This window comes from Phocoena phocoena, chromosome 11 (genome assembly GCF_963924675.1).
Source record: "Phocoena phocoena chromosome 11, mPhoPho1.1, whole genome shotgun sequence".
Taxonomy (NCBI): Eukaryota; Metazoa; Chordata; class Mammalia; order Artiodactyla; family Phocoenidae; genus Phocoena; species Phocoena phocoena.
Genome location: NC_089229.1, coordinates 6,855,233 through 6,874,191, shown reverse-complemented (window position 1 = coordinate 6,874,191; position 18,959 = coordinate 6,855,233). Strand labels below are relative to the sequence as shown.

At 46.0% G+C, this 18,959-nt stretch overlaps 1 protein-coding gene across 2 annotated transcripts in view; it reads right to left on the bottom strand.

The window, feature by feature from the left end:
• TCF20 (transcription factor 20) overlaps positions 1-5,706 on the bottom strand; it is a 52,990-nt gene extending 47,284 nt beyond the window's left edge. For both annotated transcript variants that reach the window (XM_065887577.1, XM_065887578.1), the window contains exon 1: positions 37-5,706. In XM_065887577.1, the coding sequence (XP_065743649.1) occupies positions 37-5,706 (5,670 nt within the window). The remainder of the gene's footprint in view (positions 1-36) is intronic.
• Positions 5,707-18,959: the final 13,253 nt, after the last annotated feature.

The window sequence follows — 18,959 nt, the reverse complement described above, 5'->3', positions numbered from 1 at the left end:
AAAAAGAGCAACTGGTAAGGGATTTCTCGTACTCACCATCTCTCTGGCTATTTCCAGCGCTTCCTGCAGGCCATAGAGCCTGCCACAGACCAGGTAGATTCCATTGGCCCAGAGAATACAACCCTCATGGACCCAAAATTCATTGCTGTCAAGAGGTAGTTCAGGGATTTGTAACTCCAACTCGGGGCCACCTTCTGAAGTGGTGGGCACGGAGGGCTTTGAGTCCAAAACAGTCTTTTCACTGCTGCCCTCGGTGGTTGCTTTTTTACAAGGGAGCCCCCTGGACAGGGACCGGGGGCCTCCGCCACAGTCTTCCGAGCGGTGTCGCCGCTTAAACCTGGGGTGGGCGGCCAGGCTCCTCTGCTCCTTCTGCTGCTGCTGCTCTTCCTCCTCCTCAGTGTCCGTCTTGGAGCCATTTGAAGCGCTTTTGTGCCGTACCTTAACTTTGCTCTGCATTTCCGTGGCCCTCTTAGGAGGCGGATTCTTGGGGAGAGTGGCTGCATAATCTTGGGGATAAAAGGGTCCAAAGAGGTCGCCCATGTTGCGGTAACTGGCCCACTTGCCACACAGACAGCACACCAGGTGCCCCATAACAGAAGACTCTGTCACGACAGGTCCCTGCAGCATAAAGGATGAAGCTGGGAGCACCTTGCTTTCAGTGCTGCTGGGTGGAGGGGTCAGGGACCTCTGACCCTTCCGACCCCTCACCAATTTGGTCTGTTCTTCTTCCTCAGCATTGATGATTGTACAAATGGCTCCAAGTTCACACTTATTTACTACATGGATATAAGGGAAAAAAGACTTGTTCTTGGCATCAGTTTTATCCAGTGGCTGAGTGGCGTACTTCAGCTTGATCTCAGGTTCTTGGGGCTCTACGATGGGAACTGCTTGTTTGGTTTTCCGCTTCCTTGGCTGCGCCCCAGGCTTCCTTCTCTCCCTCCTTTGCCTCTGCTTTTTTGGCTTTGGCTCTCCATCTGCAGAACCTTCTGGTATCTGGGGGGGCTGAGGGGGTGGAGGTGGTGGCTGCTGTTGTTTCTTTTGCTTATTCACACTACCAATGGGTCTCCCCTTCTTCTTTCCTGATGGGAAATAACCCTTTGGGGGGAAACCCTCCTGTTTGGGGGAAATGGTCACTGTATCGTTCTCTTTCTCTTCAGCCTTGGGGTTTGCCTCAGGAGCCAATGAGCCCGCTGGAGGTACATTCTTTGAGTCAGGAAAGATTAAAGGTGCTGTCCCACCCAGGGAACCATCTGGTCTCCCTTGGTTACTCCCAGGCTTCTGTGAGGTTGCGGATGTCATGGCACCAGGGGGCTCCTTTCCAGCAGTGGCCGTGTCTGGGTGTGTCTCGGTCTTCACTTTGTCATCCCCACTGCCACGCCACTCCTCCGAAGATCGTGCAAGAGGCTTTTCTACGCTCAACTCCTGGTTTGTTGGACAGACTAGGTCAGACACCACCTCACCTTTTCTCTTCTCCATCTCGGCATCCTGAACAGCACCACTCCCGCCTTCGGGAGGGCCACTCTTCAAAGACAGGATGTCATCCAGAGTAACCGTGTCTCCCCCAGCCTCCGCACTGTTCGAGGATGCACTCCTCCTAATGTTTGGGGATGTGATCTTCTGAACGATAGCTTCCAATTTCAACCCCCGTCCTTTCCGTGGGGGCAGTATTTTGGTCTTAGCAGGACTTGTGAGGGTAACAGCAGGGCAGTTTCTACCATCTGGACTTGGAAGGTCCTTGGAGGATTCTCTCTTAGGGATGGACTTGATCTCCTGGCTGTGAGAAAGATGGGCATAGGAATTGAAGGCTTTATCAGCACCTTCTTTTGATGGGTGAAGGAGGCGCCCTTTATCTTCAGCGTTACTGTTCTTCACATCTTGTGACTGTCTCTTACTGGGAATGGGAGAGATAAAAGAACGGACACGCCTCCTCATGATTAAGGGGTTTTGAGAAGAATGATCCTCTTGGCCTGGAAGCCTTAGCATAACATTACTAGGTTTGGATGACTGTGTAGACTCAGCTAGCCCATGTCCGTCGGTCTCATGGGGTGGTCCATACCTTTTCTGACTGGACATTCCTGGAGGACCGCTGCTTTTGGCTGGAGAAGTTTGCCGAGAAAGATCCCAACAAGATTCTTGTTGTAACTTCTGGGAGCCGTGCTTCAATTCGATGCCTTTGTTAGAAAGACCATCACTAGACATGAGGCAGCGCCCACCATCCTGACCGCTGGGGTCATGGTAAGTCCCCATCGGTGGGCCATACATCATGCCATCTTTGTCATTCTTCAGGGGGCTCCGTACTCGGTCAAGAAACTGCTGCTGCCTTGGACTCTTGCGGGGTCCTTCCTGCCTGTGCTGAGCCGCAGCGATCACTCCCTGAGCAGAACTGCTGCTCCAGTCCTTATATTCCTCTTGTTGCTGTTGGTACATCTGTCTCTTGTAATGGAGCTGAGAATTCAAACCTGCGTTGGGGTCCCCATAAGCATGAGCGCGAGTGTTTGTGTGATAAGCAGAGGCCAGGCTTTCTGAGTTGGGAGAAAAGGGAGTGTGCAAAGAACTCCTGTTGGCCCTCTCTGAAAAGGTCATATGTGGGTTTATGTGATGAGGGTCTCCCCCTGGGCCTCTGCTCCTCCCAGGAGACATCTTCAATTTTTCTGAAAAGTCATGATACTGAGAAGGGGAACGACCCCTCATGCCCTCCCGACCACCAACTCGGCCAGGGACTCGCCGCATTGGCGTGGGTCTGCCGTCCTGTGGGCCATAGTCTGAGATGGAATCATGGGTAGCTGCTCCAGGGCTGGCGTTGCCTCGGTAAGACTCATGCTTGATGCTAGCAGGGTGGCAGTGGTCTCCAGATTTCTTGTTGTTGAAACTAGCTTGGGACTTGGATTGTTCAAAGTCTTCCTCTTTGATCTGCCCACTCTGCGATTTCAGCTTTGTTTCCATGGACACCAACCCACCTGGAAGAATGACCGACTGACTTAAACTTGGATTGAGACGTTCATTCCTCCCAAGTCTGGTGTCGGCACCCACGTGTCCCAGTGAGTGAGCCCCCGGGTCTCTGACAATCTGTCTTAGTGGAGAAATATCACAGATCACTGATCTTCTTTCAGAGAGGGAACCCCCGGGCTCATGGGCTGATGACTGAGGCTCTATTTCAAACTTTCTGGGAATTGGATAGTCAGCCAAATTGATCTGTTTCATTTCAGGAGCCGAGCCACTTGATTTCCTTTCCCAGGGGCCCCAGTGGGGATTTTCTAATAGGGAACCAATGCTTTTGTTCAAAAGGCCCCTGCTAGCTAATTCATTGGTTTGACTAACTAACACATTAGGCCTTGTGGCTCCTTCTAGGCCACTAGCCATGCCCTGGTGCTCCTGAGTACTCCTAGAATATCTCCTGTCAGGGTGGTGGTGGTAACCCTGAAGCACTTCCTGCAGGAGGCTAGGGAACTTTTCATTCCTACCCTTTCGCTCCCCATGGCCCATGAAGTCCCCCTTATCTTGTCCTGTAGTAAACTGAGGAAAGCCACTGACATTTCTTGGCACGGCTGGCCCAAAGCTATCTTTGTAACTATAGCGCAAGCTTCCAGGAGATTTGCTAGGCTCAGTTCTGCCTATAAAACCAGAGCCCCCTGTGGAGTGCCCGCTCTGGCCGTTTCCTTCTCCATTGTGGTTGGAGTTATTATCTCCATTTTTGTTTCCTTTATTTCCTCCTCCCGGAGGCTCTGGCTGTGGAAGTGACGCATGACTGGTTTCCTTTCCCCCGCCAGTGCTGGGTGGCCTTTGAGTGGCTGCAGGATCATCCTCTTGGGAGCCTTTTTCTTGCCCACCAGGTTTTTCTACCCGACTTGTCATAGCTTCCCGGGAGACAATCACCCCAACTGTCTTCTCACTGACTTTTGGGTTGCCCTCGGATGACAATGGCATGTCCTTAGCACCTGGTGAGGCGGTCTCTTCTCTGGCTACAGGACTGGCACTGAGTCTGGGGGCTTCATTCTGAGTGACTTGTGCTGGTGAGGAGCCTGCTTTCTCTGAGGCTCCACCCTTGTAGGTGGTGTCAGAACTGGTGCTCTGGCCACTTAGCTGCCTCACCCTCTCACCTTGATCCTCGGAACTGCTGGAGCAGCCTCCATCCAGCGACTCTGCCATAGGGGACTTCAGTTGTTCTTCAGCCTGTGAGGAGCCTTCGGAGTTTGTGCAGCTGTCTGCCTTCTTAGAAGATGAAGAAGGCCTCTTGGAGGTCTTCTTCTGAGGTGTCAGTGCATCGGAAAGTAGCATGTGTTGAACAGTATTAGGAAGATTGGCCACTTGCGTACTCAGGGCACTCAAACTACTCAACCCAGGATCTGTCAGCCGCTTTTCTGGCACCCCTTCTAGTCCAAACCCTTTGAAGCCTGCAGCATGAGAATTAGGACTGGGCATCATCGATGGGGTTGGGCTGAGTTGAGGCATTAACTGTAGAATTCTGTTTCTGGAACCCATCGGCACATTGCCTTGCCCACACTGGAGATTCTCCCCACTCTGCATAAGAGGAGATGGGGTAGAGCTACAGCTCGGAGACTGAACCACAGAGGCAGCTGGGGAAGGGTTAGAAATGGGGCTGAAGTTCTGGTGAAACTGCATGGGGGACCTCACAGGAACCTCGGGCTGGCTGTACTGCCCCACCTGGCTTTGCAGCGGCAGCTTGGTGGCAGCGTTGGTGTACTGCATCACGTGCTGAGGATGCTGCTGCCCCTGCTGCTGCTGCCCCTGCTGCTGCTGCCCCTGCTGCTGCTGCCCCTGCTGGGTCCCTTGTGGAATCTTCGTCTGTTCAAAATTCTTCATAGATTGAGGCTGATAGCTGTAATTCGATTGTGTTCCATAAGCCTGTGCATTAGAACCCACATTATGTCCTTCGTACTGGGATCCAGCATTCACACTGTAACTGCCGTCATAGCTCTGTCCAGACTGGCTGAAACGTTGTGGTGAAGGGAAGGAGGAGGAGGTCGCGGCAGAAGACTGGTAGTGTTGGCCAAACTGACCCACTCTTAACTGGTAACCAGTGGCAGAGGCTGGCAGAGTTGAGGGCCGCTGCATCGGCTGCATGTGGGATGAGCCGGACGCTGGCTGGCCAGTGGCCTGCGGCAGAGGCTGGTGGGACTGGTAAAGCTGCTGCCTCAACTGCTGCACTTGCTGCTGCTGTTGGCTGGAAGGCTGCTGCTGGTACTGAGCGCTCCCTGGAGAGAAAGGTCCCGAGTAATCCTGCTGATAATGAGACACGCCACCAAGGGCAGAGTGCTGTGCTTGAAACTGGCCCACATGACCCTCACTCCCATACTGATTGCCAAAGCTGCTCCCCTGGGGGGGTCCATAGCTCTGCACAGGCCCAGAAGGCCTTCGCTGAGCAGGCTGCGGGGTTCCGGCTGCCACGGGGTCTTTGCTGCCTGCCATGTAGTAAAAGTCTCCAGCCTCCTTCCTGAAACCCTGGTAGCCCTGATGGCCGGAGGTTTCGCTAGCCATTGCCGCTGCTGCAGCAGCAGCCGCTGTTCCTCGTCGTCCACCACCACTGCTGCCGCCACTGCCACCACTACTGCCACCTGCACCCCCAAAATTCTGGAACATCTGGGCCTGGCGAGGGCTGAACTCTTCTATCCGGGATGAGCCGTGTACCTCCTGTGGGTAGCTCTGCTGGTTTCCGTGGTAACTGCTTTGCTCCCGGAAGGACTGCATACTGTTCAGCAGCACCGCAGCAGGCCAACAGCCCTCCTGGAAATGGAAGGAAAAAAAAACGGGCATTAGACATGCATCTCCTCAGTACAAATAAAATCAAGTTGAGAGATGGAGGGGACGTGAAAATTCAGATGCCCAGATGAAACTAACTGGTTTGAATTTCATCTCCTTTATTTCTTATCCTATCCATTTCTGAAGCTGCAAATAAGCAAAGAAACATCCATAGAGTGAGGCAGAAGTCTACGATAGTATGAAAAGAAACATTCTGGGTAAATACAAATTCAATACAGTAAAAACCTCACTATTAGATAAATGAGCCCCCAAAATTCAACCGGGTTAAATATGGGGCTATATTATTACTGTCAATTAAAAAATCCAACAATTTTTTTAAAGTCTTCCAGTTATGGTGGGGGAGGGGTGAGAAAAAAACACTTTCATTTAGTTTGTTTCATGTATTTTTAGACTGATTATTGAACCGAGAGTCTCACTTAATGATGAGGCAGTTACTCCCCTCCCCGACTTTGAGAAATAGAACTGGCCTGAGAACACAAGTCAGCTCCTTATATCCTAATGCATGTGACTGACTGCAGGTTTACTATAATTACCAACAACCTGTGATGGTGGGTGACCCTGGGACACTCAACTCTTAACACTGCATGGATTCCTTATTGCTTCAGTCAGCTACACAATCTTAGGGGTTAATCTCTTCTTGACACATAAGTATGTCCAAGCCCCACCACCCGCCCCCATCCTCAACTCCCAGGTACAAAGGGCTAGGCATCATAAGCCAAAGTAGCAGTGATTATTTGTCCAGATTCTTTCCGGAGGTTTGCAAGAAGTTTTAGCATCTCTGACCCCCATGTAGTTTTTGACTTGCCAATCTAGTATTCACAAAGTTATTATTGGCCATTCCTATGAAAGAGGGAATTCAGTCACACAGGAGCACAGCAAAAGATATAGAGGAAAATTAGAATTTAGGACCTAGACTCTTCCCAAAGTCATCTGATTGGGTCAACACTTTGCATTACCTTTGCTAATGTAATTCTCATGTAATATAATACTCCTCTTAAACAATTAATTAAGAGTTGTTTTTTTAAATTGGAGTATAATTGCTTTACAATGTTGTGTTATTTTCTGCTGTACAGTGAAGTGAATCAGCTATAGGTATACATATATCCCCTACCTCTAGGTCTTCCCTCCCACCCCAACGCCCCCATCCCACCCATCTAGGTCGTCACAGAGCACCGAGCTGAGCCCCCTGTGCTGTACCGCAGGTTTCCACTAGCTCTCTATTTTACACCTTTTGCCTGGGCCTGTCTCCTCAGAGTCAGAGATGAATAAGACAAGGTCAAACTGCTCCAAATGACTTTAGAATCAATTATTCAAAAAAGAAATTACAAAACACACATGGGCTAGGGTAAGTTAAGACAAAGTTTTCCTACAATGGCTTATGAATCTACTTTCTTAATTCCCTCTCAGGGGAGCTGAAAAAGAAGTTGCCGGCAGGAAAGTCAGTGATTCTTTTAAAAGGTGAGTTGGTAAGCTGGATTCCGTATCTCCAAGCCCTGCAGTGGCTCCCCGTTTCATCCCAAGTGAAGCTGGTCTGGGAGGCCCACCCCCCACCTCCTAACTTCTCTGACGTCCTCTGCCACTCTCTGCCCTAGTTCTGCTGTCTCCTTGCCTCTGGGCCGGGCCACCAGCATTTCTACACAGGAACTTTGCTCTTGCCAGCGATGCTCCTCCTCCAGAGGCACACGGCTTGCCCCTTTACTTCCTTCCAGGAACCAGTTTGGCTTTCCTCTGGCCATCCTATTTAAAAAACAGCTAACTCCACACCCTCACCTGGGCCTTCCTGATTCCCCTGCCTTGTTTCCTCCCCAGTATTTATTCCCAACAGGTACATATGCGCTACTTCTATACTATCTGTCCCCGGCCCCCACTAGAATGTAAACTTCCAAGGGCAGAGACTTGGTGCCTTGCTGTAATCCTCCTGTCATTAAAACAGTAAGGAGCACACAGCAGACATTCTATAAACCAGTAAATGCACAAGAAGTAAGCCTCAGAGAACCAGGCGAGAACTTCCATACTCAGAGGTGGTGGTGTGGCAGTGAGATGAGAGAAGAGCAGGAAGAGAAAATAGAATATGACTGATCTGAAAGCAGAGCTAGATGACGCTTGAGATCCTACCTATAAAATTATCCAGTTCCAGAGGGAAAAAACCCCACTTAAGTCCACATGAGAGCTGTGAGAAGACTGCAGAAATTAAACATGGACCACAGCTGAAGATGGTCAGCAACTCTAAACTCTGAAAGCTTGACCTACTTCCTCCTGAAGTATCTTAAGTCTAAATAGCTAGACAAGAGTCTACTACTTGGATATTAAGTTTGATTATATAATCACATGACCCAAAGTCACCTTTAAACATTCAAGTACAAATAATCTCAGAATCTAAAGGAAACCTCTTCTCATCCTCTTCAAAATGCCTTTGCAACAGACAGCTATTTTCTGTGTTCCACTGCATCTGCTGGGCAACAGATAACTCCTACTGGAGTGCTTACTGGAGTGCTTGATACTGTACCAGCACTTTACAAGCACTGACTCACTGAATCCTCACAAAATCAGCATCCTCACCTTCCAGATGAGGAAACGGAAGCACAGAGTTCACAAGGCTGGCCTGGCAGTCTGCACCTTCAGGCCACGTTCTTAACACTACAGTACCCAGAGGATCTAATATGAGTCAGTGACAACTGCCACTTGTCCTGTCAGAGGTCAGCCTTGAAAGTGGATGACCCCACCAACAATACTTTGAAGTTATGTGCTTCTCGATTCCCCTCTCACAAGGACCTCCCCACTAAGCCACTTAGGGTAAGTTAGTAACCACCTTAGGAACTAAGACTGTCAGGACCAATTCTGTCCACACAGGTGTTTTTCCTGTTTGTGGTGTCCTACCCTAGCTCCTAATGCCAATGGCTTTCTCTACATGATAAAAGGCAGCTACTAAATCTGGCAGTTTAATGAAAAGCTTCCTTGAGAGATCATCTCTCCATAAATAAACATCTTACATGTTGTTTAATTAATCCTTCTGTAAATAAAATCAGTCTTCTGAAAAATGAGTATATAAACAATGTTGCCACTTGCTCCAAATTTTTCCTCAGCAAGAGCTACTAAGAAGTAAAGAACACTGTAACATCAGCACTTCCCGCCTCTGCCTCCGGCTGCCTGGCTCCTCAGAGAATCCCATCTCCAGAGTGGGAGACAGATTTAGGTACAGTTCCTTCGGAGGTGTGCTCTCAGCCCTTCTCAGAGGTTTCCTGTCCTGTATGATGTCATCCTCTTCTCTATTGTTATTGTTCTGGTTTATGGACTACATGAAAAAAGAAAAAAAAAAAAAAAAAACCACAGCCAGATATCTCCTGCAGGGTATTAGTCAAGTTAAATACTCTCAGTACACATGAAGTATCTGATCACCAGAAAGTGGGTGCAAGTTCATTTTTTAGTATTTCCAAGTAAAGCAATTAGGAAAACCAAGTATACCAGCAATTGAAAATGTAAACCCAAAGTACTAATTTTAGCAGCAGTGTATAAAATAAGCTACTAATATTTAATTCCAATACTGTCCCATCATTTAAGAAAAGCAGAGCATCAGTGTAATCAGTTTTATAGCTTCATGATTAATAGTGACAAATGCCTGAATTTCCTCGTTTGAATGAGTACAGATGCAGTAAAGAAAATATGACACTCTAAAAGGAAGCAAAGTCACCCATAAGGAATTTCTATACCTAATATGAAAAAGGTTTACCAACTCGCCTCCCTCCCCAACTCTCCCCTTCCTGGCTCTCTCCCATTTTCCTAACCTTCTGAATGGTTTCGGGAGGGCTATGGAGGTGCACTGGTGAAGTCCAGAACATAGTGCCTTATGTGTTCCATGGTTCATGATCCAGAGTCCACACTGACCTCACTACAAGCACTGCTTCCCCCTGCAGCCACACTCTCCACCCTACCCCAGGGCCAACGACCTTGTCGTCTTGTAGAAAACCAACATTAGCCTTCTTTGTCCTTCTTCCTCCTTGTGTCCGATATCATCCCACTCCCCAAACCATTCTCTTCTCCATGAAGTTTTCCAAACTGTCTTCAAGACAGTTTCCGTGAGAGATCTTTTCCAGTACCTGCTTCCTCTTTTATTCAGGTTTAACCTTTGATTTTCTGCTTATTGTCCTCCCTTACCTTGAAAAAATGCTTTAATCTTCAAGATGTTAACAACACAAATACTTGTAGTTACGGCCCTTGTATGGTGGATTATTCCGCTTTCCCTCCAACCTTACTCCTCACCCACCTCCATCCTACTGTCTCTGGGACGGGGCACCATTGGGACCGTCAAGAGGCTCCACTGCCCCTCTGGCTTCTGGTCCAGTTGCCTGGAAGAGGCAGGAGGAGGGTGAAGAGGAGGAATTTACCCTCCTGGCTCCCACCGTGCAGTGGCTGAGGCTGGCAGAGATGACCCACCAATGGCCAAGCCCCGGGTGGGCAACCTCAGCAGCCGCCGTCTCCAGGCTCGAGGAATGGCTTCCTCCTCTTGCCTTCCAGGCCCAGGGATACTAACACCTCCTGCTACTGCTAGCCCAGGAGACTCCACTTTCTCCACTGGTGTCCCCAGTCCCTGCTCGCCCTTTGTAAATAGTCCCACTTCTGCACTGTGGACAACTCAGCAGCATTGTGACCACCCTCTTTCTAAGTTCTCCTCTGCAGATCAGAACCTGAGAGCTACCTCTTCAGAACCCTTTTTCCAGCATAATCTGGGTTAGAGTTTACAAAGAGGAGCACAAGAAAGATTTGAAAGGCAGAAGAAAAGGAGACGGTAATACTCCCGGAGGTGGCTACAGCAGACGTGGATTCCTAAGCGGCTTCCCCATGAGCTCACGAGAACCACTCACTGTGGTGTTTCAGTGTGAGATGATCGGTAGCAGCTTCCCTGACCTTCCCAATCCCAGTTCTTCCAATGGTTGGGTAAATCCTTAATTCCTCTATCAAAACTCTTCATACCTGGAATAGAAAACTTCCTTTTGCCTGAATGAAACAATTAAATGCTCCTTAAATTACCCAGTTTGAGTGTGCCATCTGTTTCCCACCAGGACCCTGACTAATATTCTTCTCTCATTCCTAGGATTTCAGAGTAGAATATTATCACTTGGGAAGAGAGAGACTTCTATTTCATGCAACATACCAGAGCGTCTAAAAATCCTCCCATAACAAAACACCTATAAATGTCAGACAAAATGCACAGGCAAGCTGCAAGGAGGAAAGAAATGCCCAGGATTCAAAATTGGTTGGGACTCTGACCGCCAGGGATGGGGTGGGTCAGGTGTGCAGGACTTACTAACCATATGGTAATGGTTTTAATGACAAGGCCTCCAGCCCTCTTTTGGTGGTGGTGGGGAGACAGAACAGTCACTTTTGCACGTAAAGACTCTAGGCAGTGTCACTTGTGGCTGGATTAATTTCCATAAAGATGACAAAATACATTTTTAGGCAGTCACCAACTCATTCTCAAGGACAAAAATGTTCTTTCCTCAACTGACCCAACTTCCTATCCCCAAGGAGAACCACGATCACCTCTTAGACATCCCTAGGCAAGATGCTTGAGAACAACCTCAAACTCATCTCTTCCTTGAACTCTTTGTATTTATGGTGTTACCTAATCCTGTGACTTTTCCACCTCTTGGATTTGCCCTTTACCTCTCCAGCCTTGTCACTGCCATTCTCATCTTTCTTGGACTAGAATAACATCTCTAGAAGGTCTCTTTCCCAGAACCAATCACCTGGAACAGCTTTTCTTCACCTGCTGTTTTGACAGCATTGCCTCCCCACATGCCTTGAAGCCCTCTGGCATCTTCCCAACCCAATTTCTGCTCATCTCCACCCTCTCAATCAAACCTGCTCCGTCTGCTCTGGGCCATCGTCCTGCCCTCACCTTGAAGCCATCTCTGAAACATCCCTAGGTCCATAAATTCCTTCCTACTGAGTCAGGTCACATGGTTCCCAGAATCTTAAGAGCTCCTGAAATGTGACCTTTTCCACAAGTCTTCCTTAAAGCAGGTCACTTGTTAGCTTTTCTCTGTTAGTAAAAACAAACTTAGTGAAGTGCATTTGCCTTTAACCACTATCTAAAGGTATGCACTATTGATGATAATAGCTACCATTTATTCTGTGTGTCAGGCACTGGGTAGTTTTACATATATTTCAACTTACAGGTGAGAAAAAAAAAAGGATAAACTATGTAATTTGCCAAAAGTCACTCTTCTAGGATAAACTGAAGCTGATATCCTATAACTCAAATTCTTTTGGTTCTAAAACCCACTTTCCCTTCTTTCATTGTACCACAAATTGAGCAAGGAGCACTTAAATCCAGGTTTTAAATATTCCTAACACTTTGGGTCTTCCCTGGTGGTCCAGTGGTTAAGACTCCAGGCTTCCACTGCAGGGGGCACAGGTTTCATCCCTGGTCAGGGAACTAGATCCCACATGCCTAGCAGCACAGCCAGAAAAAAAAAAAAAAAAAAAAATCCTAACACTTAGACAATAACTGTAGCTATCACCTATTTCCTGCATCTCTAACACAAGCCACACACTGTACAAGGCGCTTTACGTAAATATTAATGTATTTAATCCTCACCATGCTCTAACAAGTATTAGTGCTCCTTTCTGTAAAGTGAGGCTCAGAGAAGTTAAACAGGCAAAACATTCATAGTAAACAGACAGGTGGGATATGGAATGCCCACCCCAGAACCCAACCTGCACTTCTGACAGAAGCCTTCCGTGAAACAGCAGCAAGACTTTGACAGACTGGGAGTTATTTTAGAAGGAAATCTTGAAAATTTTCAGAGTTGAGTTGACTTTCTATACCTGGGTAGTTCTATGTTGCTTGCTCTATGTATGTGCAAACATGGAATCTTCCTAAGTAGATCAGGCAAAAAGATTTGCTCAAGGTTTTGATTTGATATTTCATATTCTATATCATATATGCAGATGAACAGAGCCTAGACCTTTCTTGGTGGCTGACAGGTGTCTCAGTACAATTAGGCCTTAAGAGTAAGATAATGTGCTGATGGTGCTGGCCTGTCCCTGGCTTGTGAGCCCAGAAAGCAGCTTAAGGAACCAACTCAGAATTTGCAAGTCTGTCGTCTAGAGGAAAAGACACCCACCAGAGTGCTACAGATGTAAGAAGTTTGCTCTGAGGGTCAAAACCTGTTTTGTATTAACCATGCAAGCTATAAAACACATCCACCTTCAACCACGATCAAATACATTGCTGGCAAAAAGTGGGAGCACAAATTCATAGCTATTAAATTAAAAAAGAAAAAAAGCAGAGCTGATATGACACCTGGTGAGGTTGGGGTGAAGCTGGTACAAACAACAGCAAAAGCAGCATAAATTATTACAACCCTCTGGAAAAGCTATTTGGTAATAAAAATATTAACATCTTTTGACCCAGTAATTCTATCAATATTTACTAGATTTCTATCCTAAGGAAATCTCAAAACAACCAAGCAAAAACCAAGGTACCAACGTATTCACTCCAGTGATATCTATAAGCAGAAAAGATGGGCAAGAATCTAACTTTTTAGCATTTGAAAATGATTAAACACATTATGGTATTTTCACTCAATGAAATAGTACATATTCATTGAAAACAACTGTGAAGATTCTAGCACCATAGGAAATGCTTATTTTACATACTAAGATGAAGAAAAGTAACCATATCTGTGCTATGGTTACAACTATCTGGAAGTCATTTGGTCCAGGGCCAAACAGTATGGAAAAGTGAAAACCCTTCTATTATTCAGGGAGGCAGGATTGTGGATGCATTTTCATTTCTATAGACATTAATACTTGCATAGAAAATAATCACTTAAAATTTCATTACCCTTATTTTAATTTTTTTTTTTTTTTTTTGCGGTACGCGGGCCTCTCACTGCCGCGGCCTCTCCCGTTGCGGAGCACAGGCTCCGGAGGTGCAGGCTCAGCGGCCATGGCTCACGGGCCCAGCCACTCCGCGGCATGTGGGATCTTCCCAGACCGCGGCACGAACCCATGTCCCCTGCATGGGCAGGCGGACTCGCAACCACCGCGCCACCAGGGAAGCCCACCCTTATTTTAAAATATACCTCTCACACTATCTCAAAAATATCTTTGTTCTGCTGACAGCAAAGCACTTCCCTGACTGAGAAGGGAAAAAGGAAGGCAGAGAAGACCCTACAAGCCCAGGGGCAGGTGGGGGAGAAAGGCAATGTCAGGCAGGAATCCTCGCTCTAGAAAACCTGGCACCAACACCACACATACACTGTGGTGCCCAAGTGAGTGTGTACACAGAAAACACCGGCTCTCTGAGCTATTTTTCAGAATTAGACCTAAAAACAGCTGAATTCCACCCCAGAGTGGGCAGCCCTATTTTTAGACATAATCTCAAATAGCTAAGAGACCACAGCATCCTATCACCACATGTTTCTGTAACTGCATGGAAACGCCATAAACTTCTCCTGGACAGGCCAAAGGGGCTCAACCCCATTCCCATTAGATAGCTGCCTGTCTCATATTCACAAGATCAATCTAGATGACCTCAACTGTGGGCAGGATGGCCAATAGTTTTGGAAAAGGGGTAGAGCTGGTGGTATCTCTGGAGCTAGCTGGGGCTCCCTGTGGGTTTGTCCTAACTGTTGAGCCTGAGGGCTTCTGAGATGTTATTAATTTTTTTTCTCACTTAAAGGTTGTATGAGTACATAATTTCTAAACATTCACAGGCAAAAAGGATAACAGAAAGCAATCAGTGTTGCCACTTATAGGCAAAAATGGCTTCATTTTATAACAGCAACAAAATTAAAAAGATACCAGAGGACTAATCCAAAGTAGAAGTAGGCAAAAGCTACATGTCGAAATAAACTTTACCAAAGGACTCCAAAGAAGAGCTCAAAAACAAAACAAAATAAACCAACCCACCAGGGAAACACATAACGTATCTAGATGAAAAGACACAGTATCATAAAGAGGTCAAGTCTCCACAGATCAGTTTATAAAACTAATAACATTCTGGTCAAAATCTCAGTAGGGTCTTAAAAAATAATTTATTTTGAAATAATTTCACATGTACAGGAAAGCAACAAGATTCCCCAACTGATGATAATATTTTATTTTTTAGTTAATATTTCATATCATTTGTTCCACTACCTATACATATTCATTACCTATACAGTCAACCCTCTGTTATCTATGGGCTCTGCATCTGTAGATTCAACCAACCACAGATCAAATATATTAGGGGGGAAAAATTCCAGAAAGTTACAAAAAGCACAACTTGAATCTGCTGCTTGCCCAGCAACTATTTATAATATATAGTACTCACACTGAGTTTATAACTGTGTGTATGTAATGTAGCATTTACATTGTATTAGATATTGTAAGTAATCTAGAGATGATGTATGGAAGGATGTACATAGTTTATATGCAAATACTATGCCATTTTATATAAGGGACTTGAGCATCCACAGATTTTCATGTCTGAGGGGGTCCTGGAACCATTCCCCTGCAGATACTGAGGGATGACTATATACAGCCTGTATAAATACCTATTAGCTTCTTCCTGACCTCTTTGAGAGTGAGCTGAAGACATGAAGCCCCATCACCCCTAAATAGTCCAGTGTACATTTCCAAAAAAAAAAAGGAACATTCATCTGCATAACCAGCATGAAACCCTCCACACCAGGAAATCAACATTCATACTACACCACCAATCCAATCCACGGAGTCCACTCAAATTTTGTTAACTGTCCCAACAACGTTTCTTTTTCCTTTCTGGCCCAGGATCCCATCTAGGAATACAAGTTGCCATGTCTCACCAGTGTCTCGCCAATCTGAAACAGTTCCCCCATGTTTTCCAGACTTCCATGTCCTTAACAGAGCATAGCCCTTTCATTCTGTAGCATGGTCCTCAACCTGCATGTCCAGGCTCAGGTCCCGCTATCTTGGCAGTAGTATCAGAGACGTGATGCTGTGCTCTTTTCAGTGTGTCAAATCAGGGATGGATGGCAAGCCATCCCTCCGCTGGTGGTGATGTCAATCTCATTCACCTGGTCAAGCCCATCTCTGCCAGGCTTCTCCACTGTAAAGCTACCACTTTACCTTTGTAACTGGTTGAGTATCTCATGGGAGAATCCTGAGATTATGCCAACATCTTGTTCTTTGTCAAACATCCACTCATTGATGACTCCCATGTGAATCAACCACCTCTAGGATGGTGATTCTCTATCCATCATTAGCAGGCAGAACTTTCCCTCCTCACCCATGTATTCATTCATCTATTTGATTCTCAAACTATCCACACTTGGCGAGTGGAGACCTCTTCAAACTGGCCCCTGTATCCTTATGACATGTTCCATTCCTTGAGCATTCCCTTACTTCCTGGCACAAGATGTTTTAGGCTCATCATTTACTTTCCCCACCCCCACCCCTGGAACTAGCCATTTCTCCAAGGACACTTGATTCATTTTAGAGGAGGATAATATTTAGAAACAAGGATCTGAGGGCTAGGATTGTTCATTGCTATTGGGATGTCACTGTTTCCAGGGAGAAAATATTATGCATGTACACGAACACCCACACCTATAAGTACTTCTATATCTACAGTTGTATATACGTTTAAGAACCACGCATTCATCCTGACACCTCCAATTCCAACCCAAAACCCTCAAGGATCTTTCCAACCTTCCATCTTTCCATGTTTGTAATTCCCTCCTCAGATGGTTAAGACACCTGGCTCCCATTATCCTCAATATATACTTACATACTTGCTTAATCAATTTACTTATTTTGCTCAACATAACTCATCTCCTAAGCTCTGAAGCCTCATTCTTCAAGTCTCCTCACCATCACCCCCTCAACCAGAGGACTCTCCACTGTCTCTGTGAGGCTTTGATAAATGAATTCTAAAGCTCAATTAAAGAAAACATGTGAAGCTAGTCAAAAAAATTTGGGAAACTGAAAAGTCAGAAGATATTTGTCCTACCATGTATCATAACTTTTTCTAAATTATAATTAAAATAAATTAAAGGGTATTGGGATAACATGCTACATATCTGGAATTTTTCAGTGAGAAAAATAATTGTGTTAGATCCCATCTCATGATAACCATAAAAATAAACTCCAGGTGAATTAGAAAGCTAAACATTACACACACACACACACACACACACACACACACACACACACATTGTAATTTTAGAAGAAAATGTTAATAATCCTAGGGAACCAAGCTGACATTCAGTTTTGAGTTTATAAATGCCATTCCTCACTAAATGGAACCCAGCCTTCTTAGAAAAATGGCTGATCCTCCAAGGGGCAAAGTACAAGGTATAAGCCTATAATAACTTCAACGGTGCCAGAAAGCCAGGATATACTTTCAGCCGAATGGAGACATGTCAAACCAGCCTGAGGGGGTACTTGTGATTTTGTAGGATCAAGCTTTTATTCCTTCACTATATTAGATGAATTAACAACGGAAAAATTCCAAACTAGTTCTCTAGCTCTGTATGTATGAACATGGATAAATTTTAGAAATGATACATATGAAAAAGGCCTGGTGTTCGGGAATATGGTTCTAAGTGAAGGGAGGGAGGTACTCAGGAGGATCCAACTGTGACATCTGTTAAATCTGGGTGATGGGTACACAGGTGTCATTAGACTCTGTGCTTTTCTGTATGTTTGACACATTTTGCAAATAAACAAAATTCTGGTTTCCCACTTAACCAGTCTGAGGAAACACCACAGAGTTCACAGCATGGAATTTAAGATTCTTCAGCTTCTGACACCAACAGCATTTCCAGCTCCACTTTTCATGACCTCATTTCACACCTCCTACTCCAGTGACACCGAACTTCTCTCCATACCCCAAAGGTGCTTCAGACCTCAGGTCTTTGCCCAAGCTGTTACCATGTCTAGAAGGCTAGTTCTCTGTCCACTTCTACCATCTGATTAACTCAGACGCTTCTGTGAAGACCTGCTCAAACATCCCTTCCTCGGGAGCCTCCTTCCAGCGAGTCAAGCACTCCTGTCTCTGTCCCCACAGCTCCTGGCAGCATGATGTAGCAGAAAGGGCATGCACGGACTCTGAACCGGACACAGGCAGATTCTGAACTGGTTTTGCATCATACCGTTAGTGAGATCTTGAGCACATTACTCACTTCTTAAGCTTCGGTTTCTTCAACTGTAGAAGAGAACTGCCCTGGAGTTTGCCCTTGATAAGGTGAAAGATAAAATGCACTATTCCACTAAGAAGACTTCTCCTGATACTGGAAGCAAGTCGCATCTTTTCCTTTATTACTGATAAATTTCAAAATAATAAGTCTAGGAAATGGCTGAGAAGGGTACATACCAAAACATTAACTAGGGGAGGAATAACTTTTTACTTGATTTTTTTTTTTAGTAAGACTAAAGTCATGTGTTACTTATATAAAAAAAGTTTGGTTATGAGACAAAAAAGGTTATTGAAAGCCCCCCAGAACGGTCTGGCAAACAGTAACTAACAATCACTGAAGACTGATGCTATGAGGGTGAGGAGGGGTATGAGAGGACCAGAATGAGGATTCAGGCTAAACACCTAAAATGCAAAAAGGAGTAAGGAAGGTGCCTTCCCTCAAGGGGCCCATGTCTAACAGGAGAAACATTTACACATATGTATATTCATCTTTCAATACACATTTGAGCAAATTATCACGTTCTAGGCACTGATTCTAGGTTCTGGAGATACAGCTATGAACAAGTCTCAAGTCCCAACCTTCCATGAAAACAGCAAATAAAGACAAAACAATTACAAATAAATACACGCCAGGAACTAAGAAATGCTTAGGGAGAAGTAAGGGAGGCTAAGGGGACAGAGAGAAGGGTGTAGGGGAAAGGGTGGGATTTAAACAGGATGGTTTACACAGGAAGACAAGCCTCCCTGAGGAGGTGATGTGTGACTGGAAGGAGGTGAGGGGATAGGCTGTGCAGAGACCTGTGGAAAGGAGCACAGAGGTGAGGCGGGAAAGGGCTTGGTGAAAGGATCAACAAAGTGGCCGACGTGGCCAAAGTGCAGGGAGAACAGAGGGAGGCGCAGCCAGAGGAAAGGACCCTGAGCACACAGGCCCTGTTATCATGGGGTCTGCAGACCAGCAGCACTGCCGTCTGGGTTCTTGTTGGAGATGTAGAGTCTCAGGCCTTGTGAACCT